Below are 25,109 nucleotides of genomic sequence, written 5' to 3'. Positions count from 1 at the left end.
TGGGTCTGGCCCCCTGCGTGGGGCTGCAGGGCCCTGGGGAGGTGCAAATTGCTGCTCCTTGCTGTCCCCATCGTTACTGGTAATTGCAAGCACCTTCCTCTGGGATAGCAGCTTCTGGGATAAGTCTTGAGTGCAGCAGGGAGCCTCTTTGCATAGTCCAAACTGGACATTTCTCGAAGCGATGCACAGAAAGCAACAGGTAGGAAAATAACGGATAAAGAATTATTTTTGATAGAAAACTTACTGATCCCTGCTCTGAGTATCTGCAGTGCGAGCTGACGGGCGCACGGTGCCCTGGGCACTTGCAGGACGTGGCCCAGGCTGGTGCCAGCGGCTGGTGCTGTGCTGGCCTGACCCTGTCCCTTGTCCCACATGGGCCGGGTGCTCCCGTGGTGCCGTTACCCCTTGCTCTGCTTGGGCCCTTGCCCTCTGCCCGGATGTTTTTCAACCTTGTCTCTGACAAATGTTTTTTTTTTCTCCTCTGAGCAAACAAACGCAGAGCTATTTTTTCCTTAGACGCTAATGTTACATGCAAGAAAGCAAACGTAACGCCACGAAACCGTCCGAAACGTGACACCCTGCAGTGCCAACGGGTGTCACTGACTGTCACCCACCCCGCGGGCCCCGGCAGGGCTGGGACCTCCGCGCGGGGCCACTGCGGGTGGCAGGGCAGGAGCCGCCTCCGTGCCCGGGTTTTCTTGGAGCGCTGCAGGGCTGGATGCCCGGCCGCGTTTTGGGCGCCTCGAAGCTGGTACCTGGCTGCATCCCCCTCCTTCCAGAACTCGTTTGCTCCCCTTGGTTGTGCAACAGTTAAGTGCAAACGCGAAGTTCTCCTGCAGCAGAGCTGAGTTAATCTGAAGTTTGCGTTTGCCCTGGGAGCCGCTGCCAAATCCTGCCCCTCGGCAGAGCAGGACGGGAGCCGCGCGCGGCGGGATGGTAAGTGGTGCCGGAGCGCGGGGAGAGCCGCTGCCCACGAGGAACTCGGAGCGTGGGATGTAATACAGGAATAGCCAGAAAGTGGGGCCAGCTGAGGGGCCAGAGAGCTGCAAGGAGCAAGCGAGTGGGGCAGAATGTGCCTGCCTTTAAGCAGGTAACGTGAAGGTTTTTTGTTAATGTCTTGTTACTGTCCTTGTGCAAGTGCTGAATGATTCCAGTGCTCCTCGGGCTTCCTTAAAACCTAGCTCTTGAGTACAGAGACTGCCTGCAAATTAATAAGTTGATGTTCCAAATTCATACCCTATACGTTGTGTTATTTCAATGCTCTTTGGCTGCTGTACTTAATGCTGCTTTGGCTTCACAGTGGGATTTCATTTCTGTCTCTTAATCTTCAGGGCCTGCAAATGCTTCTATGTGCAGTTAGGTTTAAAGTGGGAGAATTCCTCCTAATTTCATGCTTAGGCAACACACTGCACTTCCAAGAAGAAGCCGGGGTAGCAGCCTCCAAGGCAGGAGGGTTTTTAGATGTTTGCAGACATGGCAAATAAGCCAAAAAAAGGCTCTCCTGTGGAAACATTTATTCCAGAAATGCTGCTTCTAGAGAGGTTTTGCCTCTCCAGAGAAGCTGCCTCCGAGCAGCCTCTTGCTGCCACCGTTGTGGGATATTCCTTTATGAGCTCCCGGGATGAGGACAGGAAGGTGGAGGCTGCGTCGCTCCTCTCTGCCGACCTCCAGGAGCTGCAAGGTTGACTCCTCCACACACAGAGTGTTATTTTCCCTGCTCTGTGCCCCTGTGATAGGGGATGTCTCGTGGCGGAGGGAGGTTCTGGCTCTGCGGTGGCTCCGGATAGAAAGGGTCGCAGGTGCTGGGAAATCCCAGCTGTGGTGCAGTGGCCTCACTGGGACCACAGAGATGCCACCAGAGTGGCGAAATTGGCCGGAAAAATCTTTCAGCAGCCCCAAAATGCAGGGTAGAAAAGCACCCTGCGACAAGCAGATGGGGCAGAGGAAGCGAGAAGGGGACAGGAGGGTGGCAGGGATGGGGCCGGTTTCCTTCCCCTTCTGCAGTCGCTCGAGTTAATTCTATGTGGAGCCGAGTGCCCCTTTTCTGCCTCTCTCCGGGGATGGAGCCGGGTTATCCGAGCATCCCCCGGAGCCGCCTCCGGATGGGAGCCGCGGCGGAGCGGCGCTGGCAGGGACGCCCGGCCCCGCGGCTCGCGACTGCCAAACTTCTGTTTTTGGAAGTAAAAATAGCCCCAGCGGAGCGTGTTGTTCAGCTTAACTGCAACTGGCCGAGCGGCGGACGGAGACGAGAGGGTTTTTGTGGGATTTTATGGGGCCACGTAGGTCACCGTCCTCTCACGGGTGTCCAGGAACTCGAGGGGGGATCCCACTATGGCCCTGCCATGGCGGCAGGGGCAATCCGTGGTGATCCCTGTGGGATCCGAGCAGGAAGGAGCCACCGCTACGAAGCAGAGCGTGGAGTAAAGCAATAAATCGACCTTGCTAAGTATGGATGTGTCCCTCACAGGCTGCCTGAATGCTGCCGGTCACCCTGCTCCTCCTGAAGCCCATCCGCTCCCTCTGGACCAGGATGGCCAGCGAGGAGAAGGCCGAGGCGGCGCGTGAGGAGAAGCCCGACCAGCCGGGCCCGGTGCCGCCCGCCGAGAGCCGGGAGCAGCCGGCGGGCGCGGAGGCACCCACGCCATCCCCGGAGACACCCCAATCCGCTGACGGAGCCTCCACGCCGGGCTCGGAGGGAGCAGGAGCCGATGGCGAGCAGCGGCCGCCCGCGGAGGGGCCGAGCCGGGCGCGGGCGCCGCGCCGCGAGCAGGAGCAGCTGGCCGTGTACAGCCCCGCGGCGCTGCGGCGCCCGGCCCTCGCCAAGTTCGTGCTGGGCTCCTTCGAGGAGAACTCCTCGGACGACGAGGTGCTGGCCGGCGCCGTCCGGGTGGGCAGGCGGCGCAGCAGCCTGGCGCTGGCGGGCGCCGACGCGGCCGCCGACGCCGGCATGAGGTAACGGCCGCGCCGCGGGACACGCTCTGCGCGCGGCGGGTTTTGCGGGGGGCTGCTCGGGCCCAGAAGGGGCTTTGGGGCCGGTGGCTGAGGCTGCCGGCGACGCTGAGCGCCCTCGGAATTGCAGGGGCCTGAGCTGGGAACTCAGGGAAATCCCATGGAAATCCTAGTGCTGACGTTGTACATTGTCAGACATGTTGCTGTGGGCTGCCCCTTGCCCGTGTGGACTCGAGGTGATTAACAGCAAGGTGATTAATAGCAGTAACTCTTGATTCTTGCGCAATTGGGCATCTGCGTGGCAGGACCCACAGCAACAGGACCGTAGCCACATTTGGACCCAGTTTTGTGGTTTGGCAAACCCTTAAACCGATCCATTCCTGCAAGTTAAACTATTTTTTCACGGGACTCGCGTGCCTGGCTGGTCGGGGTGGCTCCGCATCCGTCGGGAAGCGCGTGGGGCAGTGGTCGGGTTCCTGCAAGGTGCCGCATGGGGATGCTCGTGCGTTGGCCGCGATCCCTGGACCCGTGGGGAGGAAGGGAGCAGAGCCGAGGATGAGGATGCAGTGTGGGAGGCTCCAGGCTCATGCAGGAGCGGAGGGAGGCAGAGCAGCCCGTCATGCTCGGCCGCAGCGGCTCCTTCCTGCCCGGGCACTTTGGCACATGGAGATGCGGGTGTGTTGCTGCATCATGATTTTCTCCTCTCTGGTCATCCTGCTGCCATAGACCTCAGGCACTTGCTGGTGTTGTCCCTGCTGCATTTGCAGAAGCAAAGTGGAGCTGCCACCCTGTCCCTCCTCTGCCCTTGAAGCTGGGAGGGAGAAAATATTACAGGAGGGGAAGAAAAGTAGGAATTTTTCCCATTGGCAATGTCTAGTTTTCCACAGCCGCTCTTGACTTTTGTTGTTTCACCCTCCGGTGAAAAGCTGCAGCTCCTGTGTCCTGCACCGTCTCCGTGCAGGGTCACGGCACGCACGGGGCTTGGGATCCTCCTGCACCGCTCCAGCCTCCTCAATGGCACCACGAGCCCTTTCACGGGAGCGGAGCAGCGATTGCACCTGCGGACATGGCCCCTTGTCACCCTGGCGTTAGGAAACCCCAGGATCTTCCCGTCCCCAGCGCTCCTTGCTCCGCTCCCGCAGGCGCACGAGCCTTTAGGCGCTCTTGGCACCGGTTATAAATAATTGCAAGCGCAGCACTGCTGCCCAGCTCCTCTTGGCCGCTCTCCTTCCGCTGCGGTTATAAATAAAAGCCCTTTGGCCGCAGGGACACGATACGAAGCCGAAGAGCCTGGTCAGCACTGCTGAAGTGCAGCCTCCTGGTTTAGCCGAAAGCTGGGATGTTCTAATGCACAGCATCGCTGGCAGCGTTTCGGACAGGTTTGCTTTAGTGTTTTAATGCAGGAGGGGTTTGTTTTCTACCAGCACCCAAGCAGGTTGCTGCTGTGTGCAATACTGTGGGTCTATCACAAAAAGCAGAAAAATGAGCTCCATTCTGTGCCGCAGCTGCCTGCAGGGTACGGGTGCATTTAACTGTTCCCGGCCGTTTTGCGGGAGCGTCCGTGGTCAGTGCCCTGTTCGGCTGTCCTGCCCCATCCTGGCCGTCTCCCGCTCTCACCGAGCCATGGATCATTACGGGGACGGAAGCGGCTGAACACACGTGCGCTTGTGAGCATGGGTCAAAAATCCTCAGCAGGCTCCGTCCCTGGAATGCAAACTGCAGCGCTCCCGGCCGGCATGCCGGGATTCCCGGCCGGCCTCGCGGCTGCAGAGCCACCATTCAGCCCCACTTCGGACCCGCAGCTGCTCCACGTAACCCAGGTGCAAGTAGTTTCCTCCGTGCTCTCCCTAGCGTGGTCGTAGCAAGGTGTTAAGTGTCCCCGGAGAGATACCGGGCTGCGACAGGGAGTCGGTGACAAGGGAAGCGATCCCGGGAATCCAGCGGAGCCGGGAGCTGCGGCGGTTCTGCGGCTTGCGTGGGAAGAGCCCGCAGGAGGGGCAAAGTCTTATCGGGGCTGTTGTGTCGCGCCGAGTTCAGGGCTGTCCGGCTGCAGATCCGATTCCTCCCGGGAAGCCTGCGGAAGCGAGCGCGGCGCTCCTGACGGGCGCTCTGCTTGTGCAGCTCCTGTTTGCTTGACGCTGTTTCCGTCCCCGCCGCAGGCCCAGCATGTCGGGGCTGCACCTGGTGAAGAAAGGCCGCGAGCACAGGAAGCTGGACCTGCAGAGGGACTTCACCGTCGCCTCGCCGGCCGAGTTTGTCACCCGCTTCGGGGGGAACCACGTTTTTGAGAAGGTACCTTCCCTGCACGCCCGCTGGAGCTGGTGCTGGTTTGCACATTGCAGGGCATTGCAGGGGCCTTGGACAAACCCAAGGCCTGGGAGCACCTTGCTGGTGTCTCCTCTGGGGCTGCTGTTTGCCCTTTTCCGAAGTCTCTTGCCTCCCTTTCTGGCTCCTGCTGCTCCATCTCTGCCCCATTCAGTCCATGGGCTCCTTGCTGCCTCGAAGCAGTGCAGAGCTCCTGGCAAAGCTGCCTGGGTCAGGGGCTGGCACAGATGGGCAGATGTTTTTCTCTCTCTTTCACTAATTTAAGAGAAGTTTAGAGAGGGGAAACTGTCCTAACGCAGTGTTTGCACAGAGGCTTCTTGCAGCAGTTTTGCATATCTGACACAAATGAAGGCCAAGTCTAGTTCTCGGTGAGTGCCGGTGCCAGGTATAAAAGTTTTTGCTAATGAGGCTCCTTCTGCTTTGCTGGCAAAGAAAACGGGCAGTTATGAAGCTCCCGTAATGATAACTCTTCTCCGCTTGTTTTAACTTTGTTTCCCACTGTAGCTGGTGATTTTGTTATATTTGCCAGGGCTGCTCAGCACCTTGCCCCAAATCCTGTCTTTCTACCACCCGCTTCCAAGAGGGCTGCATCCCATAAGATGCCCTGTTCCCATCTCACCCTTCAGCAGCAGTGGGAGGTTTCGGCTCTCCGCGTTTGCAGGCCTGACCCGCTGCGTTTCCGTCCCGGCCGTGTTCCCAGGTCCTGATCGCCAACAACGGCATCGCCGCCGTGAAGTGCATGCGCTCCATCCGCCGCTGGGCCTACGAGATGTTCCGAAACGAGCGCGCCATTCGCTTCGTCGTCATGGTCACCCCCGAAGACCTGAAGGCTAATGCAGGTAACTGCGAATTCCCAAACCCTGCTCAAAACCTTTGCTGCTCTTTGGGCTATTCCTGGGATGCGCTGTCCTCTGCGTGCTAGTGCTTGGACACTGCTGGTGTCCCTGTGATTTGCTGTGCCCACCATGCAGCCGGATTCAGCAGTAAGTAGATTTTTTTTGCATGTCCTTCAGAGTACATCAAAATGGCTGATCACTACGTGCCCGTCCCCGGAGGAGCCAACAACAACAACTATGCCAACGTAGAGCTCATTGTGGACATCTCCAAAAGAATCCCAGTCCAGGTAGGACCTGTCCATGGGGGTATATAGACTTTGCAAGCTGGATGTGCTGTCCCAAGCCTTTGCTCAGGCTGCCTCCTGATTTGGGGAGTGACTAATCCCTCTGCTCCGAGAAACCATGCATGATGCTGCGGCTCCCTCTCTCCTGGCAGGCGGTGTGGGCTGGATGGGGACATGCCTCGGAAAACCCCAAGCTGCCAGAGCTTCTGCAGAAGAACGGGATCGCATTCCTGGGTAAGGTCCCTCCTTCTCCCGGTTGTGGAAGGGAAGCATGTCCAGGGGGCTGCTGCGGGTTGGTGCGTGCTGGGTCTCCCCAAAAGCAGACAGTGGCTGCTGGTGGCATCGCCCTGCTCCTGCTCTTGGCAGGACTGTCCTGTCTGCCCGCTCAGGGCATCAACCCCCATCTGTGGGTTTGGGCTGGTTCCTTTCTAAGCCTCTTCCCTCCTCGCTCTTAGGGCCTCCCAGTGATGCCATGTGGGCGCTGGGGGACAAAGTGGCCTCCACCATCGTGGCCCAGACGGTCCAGATCCCCACGCTGCCGTGGAGCGGGAGCGGTGAGTGCCCCCTCGTGCCTCCTCAGCCTCTGGCCTGGCCCAGGGTCCTGCTGCTCCTTTTTCTCCCCTAAAACAAAGGCTGGAGCCGGGTCCTGCCAGCAGAGCAGGGGTATTGCTGGCAGGTGGTGGGTTGGGCTGCAAATCTGGGGCACTCTGCTACAGCTGAGCCGATGCTGGCCCAGGCAGTGGCTGCTTTTATAGCCCCAGCCATGGGGGAGGCTGTGTGTGCCCCCAGGGTGCCGTCCCAGCAGTGCCACCCCTGCAGTGACCGCAGCCCTTGGCCCTGTCCGCAGGTCTGGTGGCCACGTGGTCGGAGGAGGAGCCGCAGGAGCAGCGGTCCATCAGCATCCCGCTGGAGACGTACGCACGGGCCTGCGTGAAGGACGTGGAGGAAGGGCTGGAGGTGAGGCCGAGCCAGCACGCAGCCGCTGCTCTTGCACCTCTCTTTGGAGGCCGCCCGGGATGGGGCTGGCTCGGGTGCTTGAGGGACCCCAGCACCCTGGACTGTGGAGCAGCTGGTTGTCCCTGTGGTCCCATCTCTTCTTGCTGACTGAGATCCTGCTCAGAGCCATGCTGAGCTGGGCAAGGGTGGCCTGAGCTGCTGTTAGGGCAGTAGTTTGGTCGGGAGCTCCTTGCCCACCCCAGAACCGGCCCCTTGTCCCTCCCAGGTTGCCAAGAGGATCGGCTACCCGGTGATGATCAAGGCGTCCGAAGGCGGCGGGGGCAAAGGCATCCGGAAAGTGGAGACCGCGGAGGAGTTTGGGGGCTGCTTCAGGCAGGTGAGCGGGGCTGCGTCTCCCCGTCCCGCAGCCGGAGCGGGAGCAGCCGCCGGGGGTGATGCCGGAGCGCGGCCTCGTCCCACGCGCAGGTGCAGGCGGAGGCACCCGGCTCGCCCGTCTTCCTGATGAAGCTGGCGCAGCACGCGCGGCACCTGGAGGTGCAGGTCCTGGCCGACGAGTACGGCAACGCCATCTCCCTCTTCGGCCGCGACTGCTCCATCCAGCGCCGGCACCAGAAGATCATCGAGGAGGCGCCCACCACCATCGCCGCCCCCTCCGTCATCGAGGTCATGGAGCAGGTGGGTGGCCTGGGCCTCCTGGAGGGGACTTGGGGGAAAGACACTGGGTTTTAGTGGAAAACTGCTCTGTTCCTTGCTGTGTTGACGGTGGGTTTTAACACCGAGACCCCTAAGGAAGGGAAATAGAGACTCTGCTCTGGACAGCAGGATAGGAAAACCACTAGGACAGGATGCTGTGTACGTGCATCCCTTATGTTTCTGTGTAAGCCCCTGGCATAGGAGACAGTCCATCCCTCCTTGTGCAGCATTCCCATCATGTGAGTTGGCTGCTGGGATGGGAAGGAGGCTGAGCAGAGCAGGGGTCCCCCCACCCGCTTGGCCACACGAGCACACGCTGCGGTGGTCCCCTCCCCTGCTCCCGAAGTGCCCGCTCGCCCTGTCCTGGGACAGCACTGCTGTCCGCCCGGGAAGGCCCCGGCTCCGCGGCGGCGGGTCGGGGCTGCAGCGCGGTGCCGTGTCCCGCTCGCAGTGCGCCGTCCGCCTGGCCCAGACCGTGGGCTACGTGAGCGCCGGCACCGTCGAGTACCTCTACAGCGAAGACGGCAGCTTCCATTTCCTGGAGCTGAACCCCCGCTTGCAAGTGGAACACCCCTGCACGGAGATGATCGCCGACGTGAACCTCCCAGCGGCCCAGCTGCAGGTACCACCGCGCTGCCGCGGCGCTTGGGTGACTGCGGCAGCGAGAGGCCGAGTTTGCCTCCTGGGAAAAAAGGCTTTTCCAGTTTTCTCATATGCAACGTGATGCAAAAGCAGCGCAGCATCCCTGCTTCACCTGCAGGAGCTGTCACACTGCTGCTTCTGCTCCTGTTGTTCTTCACTCTAGCTGTTGTTGTGGCCTGGCGTGGTTTTGGTGCCAAGTTCTGCTTGTTGCTTGTGCAGATTGCGATGGGCATCCCCTTGCACAGGATAAAGGACATCCGAGTGCTGTACGGCGAGAGTCCATGGGGCGATACGGGCATCTTCTTCAACAGCCCCACCAACGCGCCCGTGCCCAGAGGCCACGTCATCGCCACGCGGATCACCAGCGAGAACCCCGAGGAGGTGAGACGGGCAGGGCTTTGCCAAGCACCCTGTGGTCATCCGCAGGGTCGAGCTGCACAGTCCTCCACATGGAGACAATATTCCCAACACTGTCATTCCCAGGCAAAACCCATGGGATTAGTGGAATTCGCATGCGGGCTGCTAAGAAACACAGGGTTCCCTTTTCCCTATTTCAGTCTCAAAAATCTCCAGCCTGTTTTCTCAATTTCTTCTGCTCTGTCCTGTGTGCTTGTTTAGGGTTTTAAGCCAAGCTCTGGGACTGTGCAGGAGCTGAACTTCCGCAGCAGCAAGAACGTCTGGGGCTATTTCAGCGTAGCCGCTGCCGGAGGTCTGCACGAGTTTGCTGACTCCCAGTTTGGACATTGCTTCTCATGGGGAGAGAATCGGGAAGAGGCCATATCGTGAGTGTTGCAGTATGGGCTTGAAAGCAACTGTCTGTGGAAAGATCCAGATTTTCCCATTTTAGTAGGTGTATGAGCCAAAAAAACCCTGCCCTTTTATCTCTAAGGACCATGACTGCCTTTGCACTGTACTCGGCTTGTTTGTGTTGCAGAGTCTGTCTAGCTGAAGGCAAAGTGTTCACCACACACTAAGAGGGTGATGTCCCAGTTAATAAACACTGCCCTTAAAGATAGTCATATGTTTAGTACCATTGAGACGTGATATCCGTTTAGGAATTAACTCAAGTAACACACAATCTGTTCTCCTAGGTGTTTGTGTTTTATTAAGTCAAGGCTTTACAGTACGTTGAAGAACATTTTTTTCTGGGTAAACCAGAAATTCCTGCAAACCAAACAGTTGGAGAATCTTGCTCAACCTGCAAGCAGTCTTTTCCCTCTTTCCCCTTCCCAATTTGTAGGGGTTCTATCCAGGTATCAGGACATCCAAGGCTGCTATGATCATCACCCAACTGAGTGTGACTTCTTACCGTAGCCTTTGACTGCTGCGTAACAACCTATTGCTGCATCAGTGCTAAATTGAGAATGAAATGCTCAGTAAGGCACGTGAGGAGCTGAGTAGCACCTGCAGTGCATAGAGAGTAGAAATCAGGAGGTCTTATTAATATCTGAAGTGTCTGAAGACAGTGTTAGAGGCCAGAGTGTGTTGGGTACAGGAAAGCCCTTGGCCACCGTGGTAGAAACTAGATGCTACCTGCTCTGTGATCAACGGAGTTTCTTTCCTTTAAAAGGAACATGGTGGTAGCTCTGAAAGAGCTGTCTATCCGCGGGGATTTCAGGACCACAGTTGAGTATCTCATTAAGGTGTTGGAGACGGAGAGCTTCCAGAACAACGAGATAGATACCGGCTGGCTGGACCATCTGATTGCAGAGAAAGTGCAGGTGGGAGAAACTGGCCTCTCGACTTCTCCCTCTGCCCATGCCATGGATTGCCTCACTGTCTGTGTGAGGGAACCTCCTTACTCCTGATTCTCCCCTTCCCTAGGCTGAGAAGCCAGACACGATGTTGGGGGTTGTCTGCGGCGCCCTGAACGTTGCTGATGCTGCTTTTAGGACGTGCATGACCGATTTCCTGCACTCGCTGGAGAGGTACAGGCGCTTGCAGGGTGCAGGAAGGTGCCTGCACGGCGGGTTATTAACCCAAGGCAGGTCTTGCTTTTGCCCCCTGTGCAAGGGGATGCCCTAAAGGGTTGCTCCCAGCCACTGGTGTCTTGCAGACTTAACTCTTGTTCTTAAAACCTTGCTCGCTCTGGGTCACCTTGCTTCCCTCCTCCTTCTTGTCTGGCCAGGCTGAAAACACTTCACAGTTTAAGAGGCAGTGCCCATATGCCAGGTTCAGAGCCAGGCTGCACCTCTAGGCAATTTAATAGAAAGAGAAGTAAAGTTATTTGCTGTAAATAGCAAGATTTTGATGTCTCAGATATCACTTTATCTAATAGAGGGGAAAAACAATTTTGTGCAGCTAGGAAAATAGAGCTTTCCAAGGGAAGCAGCTTGCCCGACTGCAGCCTGCGTTTGTTTTTGTGCTCAAGAACGTCAAGGTTATTCCTCTGGCCTTGGAGGCCGCTGGGGGCTCTCCTACGGTTCACTGCTGTTTTCTCAGTGTCTGGACTGGCTCGGGGTGCCTTTTCCAGAAGCAGATGTGTGGGTCCTTTAGAGAGGAAACCTGCTCCCCTCTGTGGTCACGGCCGCATCGTCCCCGCACGGCCCCAGGCGGATCCAAAGGGCTCCTGGCTCTGAGTGCCACGAGCACATTCGAGCCGCGCTGTGACATCTGACACACTTGGCTCCCTGCGCTGGCAAACAAAAAATGCTTCCAAGTTCTTGTGGTGCCTGACCTTCCCCTTGCGTTTCAGAGGGCAGGTGCTGCCCGCAGCTTCCCTGCTCAACATTGTCGACGTGGAGCTCGTCTACGAGGGCGTGAAGTATGTTCTGCAGGTAAAGGCTGCCTTGTGCTCTCTCCAAGCTTGCTGCAGTGCTGGCCCAGGCAGCGCATGCTTTGCACAAGGAAAAATGCCACAGGCTGGGAAAATGCAGTGAGCAAGAAGTTGCCCTCTAGAAATACATAATGTAAAAATTGGCTTGATTATCCTTTTGCACCAGACAGGCATTTTCATGTATCCTGTTGCCTTTGTTCTCATGTTTGATAAGATCCCCTTTTCTCCCTTTTAAACCCAGTTAGCTGAGCTTTAAATAGCGTCCTCCTCACCACGAAGGCAGCTGTTAAGTAAAGAGCTCAGCAGATGCAGCCCAAGGCCGCTCTCTGCAGCCCTCGGTGTTGCTCGCAGGTCGCCCGCCAGTCGCTCACGACGTACGTCGTTATAATGAACAGCACCCACATCGAGATAGACGTGCACCGCCTCAACGACGGCGGCCTGCTGCTCTCCTACAACGGCAGCAGCTACACCACCTACATGAAGGAGGAGATCGACAGGTAGGTCGCCCTCGCTGAGCTTGCCAGACAGGGTGCCCTTGCAAGCTCCTTTGCAAGCTGTTGGCCAGTTGCTCCAGCAGGCAGAAATTTCCCTCTCCTTAAGGTACCGAATCACCGTGGGGAACAAAACATGTGACTTCGAGAAAGAGAAAGACCCGACTGTGCTGCGATCGCCCTCGGCAGGGAAGCTGCTGCAGTACACAGTGGAAGATGGGGGCCACGTTGTGGAAGGGGATGTTTTTGCAGAGATAGAGGTAGCTGCAGAGGAACCCACAAAGCCCTAGAACCAGAGTCTCCTCATTCACCTGGACCTTAATCTGGCGACTGCATGATTAAAAATGAAACCTGCCAATATTTAACTTCTGCAATGAAGCAGCGGTGTCCAGGGCGCTCTGTGGTGTTCACTTGTGTTCCGCCCTCGTGCAGGTGATGAAAATAGTGATGACCCTGTCAGTAGAGGAGTCTGGCCACCTCCACTACGTGAAGCGGCCAGGAGCGCTGCTGGAGGCAGGCTGCGTCATAGCCCGGCTCCAGCTGGACGATCCCACCAAAGTGAAGCCCGTGAGTATTTCCGCAGGGAATGAACCATGTTGCCGTGTTGCTTTCTCCTCTCTGCTCCTCAGGGCCCTTGCCTGCCTCTACTCCCAAGGCATTTTGCTCCTTTGGCATCTCAAGGCGTGCAAGGAACTGGCAGGGCTCTGGAGAAGCTTGCTCAACAGCAGGAGGAGCCACTTCAGGGCTCCTTTTAGTTCTCTTCACATCTGTAGCTCTTGTATCTTTTTCGTGTTGGGCAGAAATGTGAATGCTGACCCTCAGGAGCTTCCTCTGCAGTTCATCAAAAGCAGAAGCCAGGCAGGCTGTTTTCTCCATGGCCACTAGACAGCTGCAGCTTTCTTGACACTTGTTTGGCTTTGGTGAAGCTCAGGGTCAGCTTGTTTCAGTGACGTTCACGAGTGCCTCTTCTCTCCCTGCATCTCGGGCAGGCCCAGCCGTTCACGGGAGGCCTCCCGCCGCAGCAGACCCTGCCCATCATGGGGGAGAAGCTGCACCAGGTGCTGCGCAACGTGCTGGACAACCTCAACAATGTCATGAACGGCTACTGCCTGCCGGAGCCCTACTTCAGTGCCAAGGTAGGCACCTTGGGGTGCTTCTCCCCTGTGTCCCAAGGCGCTTTTTAGTGGCGTGTTGGTGCGGTTAGTGGTCTCGTCTTCCTGGCTTCTTGGCTGGCACAGCGAGACCTGCTGCTCTGCTTCCTGGGGAGCGTTGGTGGGTGCAGCCTTTTGTGTCCTGCAGGTAAAGGAGTGGGTGCTCAAGCTGATGAATACCCTGCGGGATCCCTCCCTGCCTCTCCTGGAGCTTCAGGAAATCATGACGAGCATTTCGGGAAGGATCCCGCCTTCTGTGGAGAAGTCGATCAAGAAGGTGATGGCGCAGTACGCCAGTAACATCACGTCCGTGCTCTGCCGCTTCCCCAGCCAGCAGGTGAGGGCTCCAAAGAGGACCCTCGGGTCCTTGCCAACGTAAACGCAGCTTCCCCTAAATATTGGTCTGGCCAGAGCTTCTCTTTGAACTCTGCCCACTGCCCAAGGCTGCTGCATTCCTGCACACTGACCTTTCCTGAACATGTGTCCATTTTCACCCTGGATCTGGCAGATTGCAAACGTGCTGGACAGCCACGCGGCCACGCTCCAGAGGAAGGCGGAGCGGGAGGTCTTCTTCATGAACACGCAGAGCATCGTGCAGCTGGTGCAGAGGTACGAGCAGGGCCAGGGCTGTGTCTCACTTGGCACAGTCTGTGAAACCAGCATTAATTGTGGCCTCTCTGCTGCTGTCGAGCCGCCTGCGCCGCGCAGGGAGCCCCGGCACGGTCAGACGCTCCCGCTTCCCGCAGGTACCGCAGCGGCATCCGCGGCTACATGAAGTCGGTTGTGCTGGACCTGCTGCGGCGGTACCTGCAAGTGGAGATGCAGTTCCAGCAAGGTGCGGGGCGCCGGGGCCGCGGCTCCGCTCCGCGGGGGAGCGGGTCCGGACGCGGCGCCTGCTCTGTGCCGCAGCTCACTACGACAAGTGCGTCATCAGCCTGCGGGAGCAGTGCAAGCCCGACATGACCCCCGTGCTGGAGTGCATCTTCTCGCACGCCCAAGTGGCCAAGAAGAACCTGCTGGTCACTATGTTAATTGTGAGTGGATGGTGCAGGAGAGCCCCGTGCCCAGAGCTGCCAAGAAATAAGGGCTTGCAGAAAGTGTCCCTGCAGGCAGTGTCCTCAAAGGCTCCTGTTTTGCCCAGGCTCCTGCTTTTTAGTAGCAGAGGCCCCTTGGGGTGTCGCAGAAGCAAAAGGTGTGTGAGTGGCCTCCTGGGTGAGGAGGGTGGATGGGATGTTGCACCCTTGCTTGAGGGACTGCGAGGCATGGTGCAGCAGGCTTGCTCTAGGGTCCTTGCTGCACCGTAGGCTTTCAGAAGCCATGACTGCCTGTCCTTATTCCTTCACAGGCAAGTAAGCCAAGGCACACTTTAATCCTTGCTTGCTGCTGCACTGGGTTTGGGATAGAATCATAGAATGCTTAAGGTTGGAAGGGACCATCTAGTCCAAACCCCCTAGGAGATGGTTTCAGGCCTGCCTCCCTTTGCATCCGTGCTAGCACTAGCAGGTGCTTGATAAACTGTTTTGCTTCCTTGTTTAATACATTCCCAGGGCTTGTGTTTTGTTTCCAAGCTCCTACTCTCAATGCGTTTGGCTGCTTCCGTAGCAGAGCGTTATTTTGCCTCTTCTGCACTGCACTTCTGTGCTCAGTTTTCAGAACAGCACATTTTCTGTGGGTTTCTTCCCCATTCCGTGCCCCAGTGCAGCGCTGGGCACATCGGGCAGGTTTTGTTCTATGAGAAGGGCAAAGATCAGGTGGCTCTGCCCTCTCAGGACAAGCTGTGTGGCCGGGACCCCACGCTGACCGACGAGCTGACCGCCATCCTCAACGAGCTGACGCAGCTCAGCAAGACGGAGCACGCCAAGGTGGCCCTGCGAGCCCGGCAGGTGAGCGAGCGCCGCGCTCGGCCCCGGCCCCGCGGCTCCCCGCGCGTCCCCGCGGCTCCCCGCGCGTCCCAGCTGCCCTCTGCCCCTCGCAGGTGCTCATCGCCTCCCACCTGCCCTCCTACGAGCTCAGGCACAACCAGGTGGAGTCCATATTCCTGTCTGCCATCGACATGTACGGACACGAGTACTGCCCGGAAAACCTCAAGGTTGGAAACTTTGCATTTTCAACGGAGGGCGCTTTGCTTTCCAGGAGGGCATTTGGGTTACCTGTCTGCAAGGCACTCTAGTTAAGCTTGAAAAGCATTTAAGTTTTGCAGCATTAGCTGGCTAGTGTGGATGCAGACCAGAGGAGATGGTGCACCACCCTACTGCTGATGAGGATATTGATGCTTGTTGTTGATGTCCCCCAACTTGTGTAGAATCTTATAAGGTTTCCTCGCAGCAAACTGGGTCTGAGCTCTTAGAAGTATCTCAAAGGGCTGGTCACTTACCAGCCCCGGTGTGTGGACCAGAGTAACCCAAGCGGGACAGTATTTCACCACGGATGTGATGGGGTGTGGGTGGGGAGCTCCCACTTCAGACTGTCCCTAAGTTTCATTTTCTCCCCTTAGAAACTGATCCTCTCGGAAACCACCATCTTCGACGTGCTTCCTGTTTTCTTCTACCACGCCAACCAGGTGGTGCGCATGGCCGCGCTGGAGGTGAGGCTTGAGGAGCCAGGTGGGACGCGGCAGGGACACGGTGGCCACGGCCACTGTGCCACAGCAGGGCTAACGGCTGAATCGCAGGAGAGGGCTGTGCTTTCCACCCCATCTCTTCTCCAGGTGTACGTGAGACGGGGCTATATCGCCTACGAGCTGAACAGCCTGCAGCACCGCCAGCTCTCGGACGGCACCTGCGTGGTGGAGTTCCAGTTCATGCTGCCCTCGTCCCACCCAAATAGGTAGGAGAGGCCAACACACGTCTTGAACCTCCTTCTGCCAGTTCTTTAGCTTTGCCGATGGCCCTGGTCCTTCTTGAAAAGCTGTTAATTTATTTTTCCACTGCATGGGAGCACTTTCAGAGGAAACAAATAAACCTTCCTCAGGCTGAGCACAAACTCCCCTGGACTGGCTTTAATTAAAGCCTCTCTCAGCTGGCCTGTCCCATGCTATCAGTCTGGCTGTTGTCCGTGTAAATGCCAGTGTTCAATTCTGAGTTTTAGAAGCTCTCACCGCCTGCCCCGTTGGCCTAAGCTGTCACATTTAGAGCTCTGTCGATGCAGACAAATGGTTGGTGTTTAGTAACCACAGTAAGGAGTGAATCTGCACAGGGTGCTGGCAGAGCAGAGACCTTCCAGCCCAGCAGAGGGATTTCCTGCAGCTAATCCCATCTTTTTGCTCTGTAAAACGAGTGGTGTCGCCTGGCTGCCCAGCTCCCTCCGTGTCTGATGGCTGCCTTGCTCCCTCGTGCAGGATGTCCGTCCCCGTCAGCATCTCCAACCCAGACCTGGCCCGGCACAGCACCGAGCTGTTTATGGACAGCGGCTTTGCTCCTCCGAGCCAGAGGATGGGGGCTATCGTCGCCTTCGACCGATTTGAGGATTTCACCAGGTAGGGAGGCGGGGGAGCTGAGGGAATCCAGCTGAGCCAGCACACGACCCTGAATGGTTTCTTAGTGCGGGTCCTTGGAGCCGTTGCCTTTGGGATGACATGGATAGGGATGTGCTGACTTGTCAGCACCCTCATCCCCTTGATTTGGATCCTGGCAGGAACTTCGACGAAGTGATTTCCTGCTTCGCAGACCCCCCTCTAGAGAGCTCCCTGTTCAGCGAGGCGCGAGCCACCGTCTACGAGGAAGAGGATGCCAAGGTGGGTGAGCTGCTCTTGCCACCTTCCCCGGGCCGGTGCGGGAGAGCACTAGTGCTGCTGAGCCAAAACATGAGGATTTACTGTGGGGTTTCACTGCTAGAACGTGCGAGAGGAGCCGATCCACATCCTCAACATCGTGCTCAGATGGGCCGACCACCTGGAGGACGACAAGCTCGTGCCCATCTTCAGAGCCTTCGCCCAGTCCAAGGTCTGTTGTGCACCTTCGACCCCTTTCCCTTGAGGCCGGTGGGGGTTTTTCCTATGCCATGACACTGTCTTCTGTTTCCTTGTAGAAAAACATCCTTGTTGACTACGGTTTGCGGAGAATCACATTCTTAATTGCCCAGCAGGTCAGTAGGTGCAGAGTTACTTTACGCTTGCTGTGCTTCAGTGTCCCTAAAAGTCGGCCAGTATTTATGTCTTTAAGTACCTTAGACATGGACCTGAGGGACAGCTGCAGCCAAACATCAGGAGGAAAAGAGAGGGACTAATTAACAGGGAGCCAGTGATTGCTTGGCTCCTGCATTAGGATTTTTGCTGCTGGCATCCTTAGCAATGTGCAATTCCTGCTTTGACGCTTCGTAACTTCCAGATGCCTTTAAAAGGCATGTGTTATTTCCAGTTTCCTCCTGTTTTGGGGAAGGAGGGAACCTGTAGGGTTTCCCTTCTTGTGAATTTACTGAAGATCAGAAAGAGGCCCTGTGTGTCCAATGCCAAGGTTCACAAAAGGCTCTCTTGTCTTTCCCTTTTTGTTCTAGAGAGAATTCCCAAAGTTTTTTACCTTCAGAGCAAGAGATGAGGTAAGAGCTGCTGACCAGAGACATAATCAGCTCCAAAACCATTCTGGAAGTGGAGTCTGTCCCTGTGTCACCTTGCTCACCCCTCCCCACTGGGGGACAGTTTGCCGAGGACCGGATTTATCGGCACCTGGAGCCGGCCCTGGCCTTCCAGCTGGAGCTGAGCCGCATGCGGAACTTCGACCTGACGGCAATTCCCTGCGCCAACCACAAGATGCACCTCTACCTGGGCGCTGCCAAGGTGCAGGCGGGCACCGAGGCCACCGACTACCGGTTTTTCATCCGAGCCATCGTGCGACACTCGGATCTCATCACCAAGGCAAGGGGGCACGGGGTCCCGGTGGAAACATGGGTGCCACTGCTCTGCTGGGCAGCTCCTGGGGGACTTTGCTCGCTCTGATGCTTTGATGGATGGGTTTGCACCTTGGGCATGGGAGTTTTTCTGAGCTCCCTCATGCTCCATGCGCTGCAGGAGGCCTCCTTTGAGTATCTGCAGAACGAGGGCGAGCGGCTGCTGCTGGAAGCCATGGACGAGCTGGAGGTGGCCTTCAGCAACACGACGGTCCGCACCGACTGTAACCACATCTTCCTCAACTTCGTGCCGACGGTCGTCATGGACCCCACCAAGGTGAGGATCGCGGTGGTGCCGCTTCCCTGCGCGGTGCGGGGCTCACCTGCCCCTCGGCGATGCCTCTGTGCCCAGGGCAGCCCCTGTTGATGGATTGAGCTCTGGGTGAGAGCACCGTGCCCTGAGCCTGCTGGTACAGGGCTCACTGCCACCGTCCTTCCCGCGAGCAGATCGAGGAGTCGGTGCGCTCCATGGTCATGCGCTACGGCAGCCGCCTCTGGAAGCTCCGCGTCCTGCAGGCCGAGGTGAAGATCAACATCCGGCTGACGCCGACCGCGACGGCCATCCCCATCCGCCTCTTCATCACCAACGAGTCCGGATACTACCTGGACATCAGCCTCTACAAGGAAGTGAGGGACCTCGGCACGGGGAGCGTGAGTGCTGCATGGACGCCGGTAGCCAGAGACCCAGCAGCAAGGGCCCGGCCCCCGAAACGCTCCCGCTTTAGCTGCTGGTGACCCTCTATTCGAGCACAAGCTCCAGCAAAGTGTTTGGGGAGCTCTGCAGAACCCCCCAGGCCTGCTGTCCTGATCCACCCCAGAGCTTGGAGAGGGCAGCTCGGGCCCCATGCAGCGGCATTTCCAGGGCTTGCTCGAATTCACCTCCTTGCGTGCAGTAACCACTTGGGCACCTCGGAGCGATGCTCTGCTCCCGCAGCGGGGCCGAGCCCCAGCACTGCTGCTGTCACCAGGCTCCTTTTGGTCCTGGGGACAGCGGGGCAGCCTCAGGGTGTCCTAGCCCAGCACAGTGATTGTTTGCACGCTGTCTGGGATGCGGGATGGAAAACCATGTTGGGTTGGGTAAAGCCATGGACGTGAGCATCTTGGCTGTGCAGATCTACCCAGCGCTCTGGGCCACACAAGGCTCTTGCACCTTGACCTTGCAGAGATCTTTGCCCACATCCTGCAGAAGGGACCCAACGCTCTGCCTCTCTTTGCAGATCATGTTCCAGTCGTACGGGGACAAGCAAGGGCCGCAGCACGGGATGCTCATCAACACGCCGTACGTCACCAAGGACCTGCTCCAGGCCAAGCGCTTCCAGGCCCAGTCCTTGGGCACCACCTACGTGTACGACTTCCCAGAAATGATCCGGCAGGTGAGTCCAGGCTCTGAGCACAAGGAGGTCCCGAGTTGTTGAATTTCCTTTTCCACCCATCCAGCCCCAGATTTGACAACTGGGGCTGAAAAGCCCCTCCCTTCTGAGCTGCTAAAGAGAAAAGAAAAGGGAGAAAAAAGGAAAAAAAAAAAAAAAGGGAGGGGAGAGAGAAAAAAAAAAAAAAAGGAAAGGAACGCAGTGAGACTGAAGCACCATGTTTTGGTTGCATGAAGGACTTCTAAACTGGTTCCCAGGTCTTGCAATCTGACATAGTTGTGCTAAAGGATGATGTGAGCCAGAGTGCAGGTGCGGGAGTGTGGCAGGGTGAGGGCTCCTGGTGCCTCCAGCCCCTCTTGTCCACATGGGGTCCCACATTGCTGTGGGAATCTGGGTGTTGGGAGCTGCTGCAAGCCGTGTGTTTGGAGCTTGTCCCCTGGGCGCTGTCTCTGCAGGCTCTCTTCAAGCTGTGGGGCTCCACAGAGGTGTACCCCAAGGATATCCTGACCTACACCGAGCTGGTGCTGGACTCCCAGGGGCAGCTGGTGCAGATGAACAGGCTCCCTGGAGGCAACGAGGTAGTGGGAAATGAGCTGGGAATGGAGGCAGAGGGCGGGTGGGGGGAGCTGAGCTGGGCAGGGGGTGATGTGCTCGATGCCTTCCCCCTGCAGCTGTGTTTGGCTCTCAGGGGATGCCCTTCAAGTAGAAATCGGGTGCTGGTTCAGCTCCGATCCCATTTCCCTGGAGCAACCCGCCCTCGTGCTGTTTGGGCCAGGTGGGGATGGTTGCTTTCAAGATGAAGCTGAAGACCCCCGAGTACCCGGCCGGCCGGGACGTGGTGCTCATCTGCAACGACATCACGCACAAGATCGGCTCCTTCGGGCCCGAGGAGGACCTGCTCTTCCTCCGCGCCTCGCAGCTGGCCCGCGCCGAGGGCGTCCCCCGCGTCTACATCGCCGCCAACAGCGGCGCCCGCATCGGCTTCGCCGACGAGATCAAGCACATGTTCCACGTGGCCTGGGTGGACCCTGCAGACCCCTACAAGGTGCGTGAGCACCCTCTCCCCGCAGCAGGTAACGAAGGACTTAACGTGGGGAAAGCCCAGAGCTGAACTGGGAGCAGCTGAGGGCAGGCAGCGCTGGGGGTGAACACACATGCGTAGCCAGTGCCGCAGGGAGCGTTTGCTCCATGGCGGTGCAAATCAAGGAGTCTTTCCTGGCATGGCTCATCCTGCAGCTTATCCTCCTCATGTTCGTTTCCAGGGCTTCAGGTACCTGTACCTGACTCCGCAGGATTACACGAGGATCAGCTCCCTGAACTCGGTGCACTGTGAGCACGTTGAGGAAGGGGGAGAGTCCAGGTGAGCGGGCGCTGTCTCTCCTGGTTCGCGCCCAGGATGCTCCTGCATTTTGCCTTGTGCCTCCCACGTCCTCCATCAGCCTCATGCTGACTTGTCCACACCTCTGCCTTCCTTGCAGGTACGTCCTCATGGACATCATCGGGAAAGAGAACGGATTTGGGGTGGAAAACCTGCGAGCTGCTGGTACCATCGCTGGGGAGTCCTCTCGAGCTTACGAAGAAATAGTGACCATCAGCATGGTATGGCCTCCAGACCCCTTCCCTGCTCCAGCCTCCCTGGAAAAGGGCGCTGCTCCTGGGCTTGCTTGGAGGCTCCCCTTGGAGGAGCAATGGGAAGCACGGTCGTTCTTCTGGTGCCTGCCATTATTCCCGGTAATCCTGCGCATCCCTGTGTTTGTGCCAGGTGACGTGTCGCGCCATCGGCATCGGGGCTTACCTGGTGAGACTGGGCCAGCGCGTCATCCAGGTGGAGAATTCCCACATCATCCTCACCGGAGTCACAGCTCTCAATAAGGTAATGCGTGCTCCAGCCATGGGATCTTCCCCAAGTCTATCCCTTCTCCCAGTCCCATGGGAGAAGGTGGTGGTTACTCTGCATGGCTTCCTGGGCTGGGGGGCCTGCAGGAGAAGCTCAACTGGCCTCATTTTGGTGATGAGGGAACTGTAAAATGGTAAAATGCTGCTGCTTTAGTAGAGTGACGTATTTCTATTAATAATTTCAACTAGGTTTTGGGGCGTGAAGTTTACACATCCAACAACCAGCTGGGAGGCGTGCAGATCATGCACAACAACGGCGTTTCCCACGTCACCGTCCCGGATGACTTTGAGGGGGTCTACACCATCCTGCAGTGGCTTTCCTACATGCCAAAGGTGGGAGGGTGGAAGGTGGGCTGTAAACCCTGGCTGGCCCCGGGATACCTGGCTCATGAGCTGCGCTTCGGAACCGTCTCCTTGCAGGATAACCGTAGCCCGGTGCCCATCACTGCCATAAGTGACCCCATCGAAAGAGAAATAGATTTTGTCCCTTCCAAAGTCCCCTACGACCCCAGATGGATGCTGGCAGGGCGACCACATCCGAGTAAGTGAGGGCAGCGTGAGACCTCGGCAGCAGCTCTGCCCTGGGCCTGTGAAATCCTCCCGGCCCTCCGCGGACGGTGGCGACGGCCGGGCACGGCGCCGTCCCACGCTCCCCGCTCCGGCCCTTCTCCGCACTCCGCAGCTCTCAAGGGCACCTGGCAGAGCGGCTTCTTCGACCAAGGCAGTTTCCTGGAGATCATGCGGCCCTGGGCGCAGACGGTCGTGGTCGGCAGAGCGAGGTACCGGGGCGAACGCCCCAAGCTCCGCGGCCCGGAGATGCTCCGTGCGCAGCAGCCGGTGCTCGCCCGGCCGCCTCTCCTGGGATACGGGCACCACCGAGACCCTCCTGGGAGCGCGGCCGGGCCCTAGTGCTGCTCTCGGGGTGAGGAGGAAGGGGGAGGACCGGCCTCCACGGCGGCTGCTGAGTCCCTGCCTCGCCGCAGGCTCGGTGGCCTCCCCGTGGGCGTCATCGCCGTCGAGACCCGCACTGTGGAGGTGACGATTCCCGCTGACCCCGCCAACCCCGACTCGGAGGCCAAGGTGCGTTGGGATGAGCAGGCTCCAGAGCACCCAGGAGGAAGGAAGGAGAAACGGCTGCTTGCCATAATCCTTCTGCAGTTCCTGAGCCTTTTCGAGGATCGGAGTTTGGTCAACTTTTCTTCCAGTTTTTGAGTGCTCCCGCTCGCCTCTTTTCAGATAATCCAGCAGGCCGGGCAGGTGTGGTTTCCAGACTCGGCTTTTAAAACTGCCCAAGCTATTCGGGACTTCAACCGGGAGCATCTCCCTCTGATGATCTTTGCCAACTGGCGAGGCTTCTCCGGCGGCATGAAAGGTACCGCGCGCGGCCCGGCCCGCGCCGGTCCCGGTGGGAGCGCCGGGCGCTCAGTCCTCCCTGCCCTGCAGACATGTACGACCAGGTGCTGAAGTTCGGCGCCTCCATAGTCGACAGCCTCAGGGATTTTAAGCAGCCCGTCCTCGTGTACATCCCGCCGCACGCGGAGCTGCGCGGGGGCTCCTGGGTGGTCATCGACCCCACTATCAACCCTCTCTACGTGGAGCTCTACGCGGACAAGGAGAGCAGGTCACTCTCCCGCGCGGAGCTCCCAGGATTTATTTGCCTTCTGCAGGCCGGTCCCTGCTTTAACACGCTCTGCTTTTCCAGGGGTGGCATTCTGGAGCCTGGAGGAACAGTAGAGATCAAGTTCAGGAAGAAAGATTTGGTGAAGACCATGAGAAGGATCGATGCAGTTTATGCCCGTCTTGTTGAGCAGCTGGGTAAGGGAAGAGCTTTTCACCCATGTTGTGAGTGGTACATCCAACATGAGGCTCAAACTCTGTGACATTACAGACCCTTAGGAAGCCCTTTTTCAGTGTCCAAGCAGGACATAGTGGTACTTGTGTAGCTCTGCACGTGCCCTGGAGCACCCTGGCTCTGCAGAGGGTGCTGGGCTCCATGCTGGACCCGCAGCAGCTGCTCCTGTGCTTGGAGATAACAAACATCTGGCAGCCCAGCTGCCCCGGTGCTAAATGGGGTGCAAACGATGCCGGGGAGCACTCAGCGAGCGAGGGGGCACCTGGCTCAGCGCCGCCTTCCCCGCAGGGAGGCCGGAGCTGCCGGCCGCCGAGCGCCAGGAGCTGGAGCGGCAGCTCAAGGCCCGCGAGGAGCTGCTGCTGCCCATGTACTACCAGGTGGCCGTGCACTTCGCCGACCTGCACGACACGCCGGGCCGCATGCAGGAGAAGGGCGTCATCACGGTGAGCCGCGGCGCGGGGCCGCTGCGCGGGCGCCGCGGGGCTGGCGGCGGCTCCACGCACCCTCCTTCCCGCAGGACGTCCTGGAGTGGAAGAGCGCCCGCTCCTTCCTCTACTGGCGCCTGCGCCGGCTGCTCCTGGCCGAGACGGTGAAGGCCGAGATCCTGAAGGCCAACAGGGAGCTGAGCCACATCCACATCCAGTCCATGCTGCGGCGCTGGTTCATGGAGACGGAGGGAGCCGCAAAGGTAGCGAGATGTCCCTGCTGCCGCGCGCCTGCCGCCCCCGTCCCGGTGCCACCTCGCTCCGTGATCACCCCGTGCTTCCCTTGGGGTATAAGTGGTGGCAGGGGCAGCTGCTGTTCTCCCGCCTGTGTTAGGGGCAGTATGGCCATGAGAGAGGGCCTTAAGGGAAGGGTTTAAGGAACTGCGACACAAATGGCTTGAAAACCTGTAAAGCCATGTGCAAGATGGGGCCAAGTAGCCCAAATGTCCTGGGACACAGTGACGGGGAGGAGGCAGGCTGGGTGCTGGAGCTGCCTCCCCACGGTGCTGCCATCCCCAGGGCTACCTCTGGGACAACAACCGGGTGGTGGTGGAGTGGCTGGAGAAGCACCTGCGGGAGGAGGACGGCGCCCAGTCGGCCATTCGGGAGAACATCAAGTACCTGAAGCGGGACTACGCGCTCAAGCAGATCCGCAGGTGGGTCCGTGCGCCGGGAGCTGCCGCCAGGGCCCTGGGAACGGCGCGCGGCCGCGGGCCGCTCCGTGCGGAGCGTGTCGTCCCCCGCTCCGGTGCCAGCTGCCCGCCGCTCCCCTGCCCCGCAGCTTGCTCCAGGCCAACCCCGAGCTCGCCGGCGACTGCATCGTGCACATGGCCCAGCACATCAGCCGCGCGCAGCGGGCGCAGGTCACGCGGCTCCTGTCCGCGGTGGAGAACTCCAGCCCAGCCTGAGCCGCGTCCACGTCAGCGGCGCCGGTGTCTGCTTCTCAGCCGCGGCCACGGCGGCTCCGTCCCGGGGGAGCCGGGACAGCTTCGTTGCACGGGCAGTTTTGCAGAGATCAGGTCAGCTCGAGCCGGTCCCTGGAGCCTCGTGCCTGGTGCCAGAAGCTGCTTTGGGAAAGAAGGTAAAGCTTTTTCTCTGGGTTCGAGCTGCCAGCGCTGGCGTTGATCTGTAACGCGGACGTCGGGGTCGGACGCGTTTCCGAGCGGACGGGGCGGCCCGGGGCGTCGCGGTGGGGAGACCTCGTCCTGCCGCGAGTGGTGGCTACCGGGCGCCACCCCGGGGAGCCCTTGTTTAAGAAACAGCCTCGAGCCGGTGTTTTAACAATAAACTAAGTAAGGGCAGGGAGCGGTTGGTCTCGTTCTTCCCCTGGCTGGGAGCGATCCGGAGATGTCCCTGGGATCCAGGGCCTCAGTGCCGCGGCTGTAGCCGCCGCAGTGGGAACATCCGCTTCCCACCCCGGATTTGGGTGCAGGGGGGTTTTTGTTTATTCGTCGGTTTTTCAGCAGTGTGTTGGTCAGTGGGAAAGGCCGTGTGTGTTAAACCTGTGAAATGTTGTTCTGC

General features: G+C 58.7%; 1 protein-coding gene across 1 annotated transcript; it reads left to right on the top strand.

Moving 5' to 3' along the window:
• The first annotated feature begins 5,115 nt into the window (after positions 1-5,115).
• Positions 5,116-24,505, top strand: ACACB (acetyl-CoA carboxylase beta). The gene is made up of 51 exons (XM_088525066.1): positions 5,116-5,241; positions 5,975-6,113; positions 6,288-6,397; positions 6,547-6,628; positions 6,850-6,948; positions 7,242-7,351; positions 7,617-7,727; positions 7,817-8,026; positions 8,496-8,666; positions 8,906-9,067; positions 9,305-9,468; positions 10,257-10,407; positions 10,511-10,614; positions 11,382-11,463; positions 11,814-11,959; positions 12,063-12,213; positions 12,386-12,520; positions 12,943-13,089; positions 13,253-13,441; positions 13,613-13,713; positions 13,851-13,939; positions 14,014-14,138; positions 14,874-14,987; positions 15,080-15,193; positions 15,599-15,688; positions 15,812-15,930; positions 16,442-16,579; positions 16,738-16,837; positions 16,938-17,045; positions 17,131-17,187; positions 17,596-17,637; positions 17,738-17,953; positions 18,107-18,262; positions 18,433-18,636; positions 19,203-19,358; positions 19,811-19,933; positions 20,131-20,400; positions 20,618-20,715; positions 20,834-20,954; positions 21,118-21,228; positions 21,441-21,584; positions 21,672-21,792; positions 21,934-22,030; positions 22,235-22,331; positions 22,488-22,623; positions 22,695-22,872; positions 22,954-23,066; positions 23,392-23,546; positions 23,621-23,791; positions 24,108-24,244; positions 24,370-24,505. The coding sequence occupies exons 1-51, from the start codon at positions 5,116-5,118 to the stop codon at positions 24,494-24,496; spliced, it is 6,717 nt and encodes a 2,238-aa protein (XP_088381192.1). The 3' UTR covers positions 24,497-24,505.
• Positions 24,506-25,109: the final 604 nt, after the last annotated feature.

This window comes from Tinamus guttatus, unplaced genomic scaffold, assembly GCF_059628265.1.
Source record: "Tinamus guttatus ecotype Peru unplaced genomic scaffold, ASM5962826v1 Tinamus_guttatus_pri_ptg000223l, whole genome shotgun sequence".
NCBI classification, from domain to species: domain Eukaryota; kingdom Metazoa; phylum Chordata; class Aves; order Tinamiformes; family Tinamidae; genus Tinamus; species Tinamus guttatus.
Note: the sequence above shows the minus strand (reverse complement) of the source record. Positions and strands in the feature narration are given on the sequence as shown.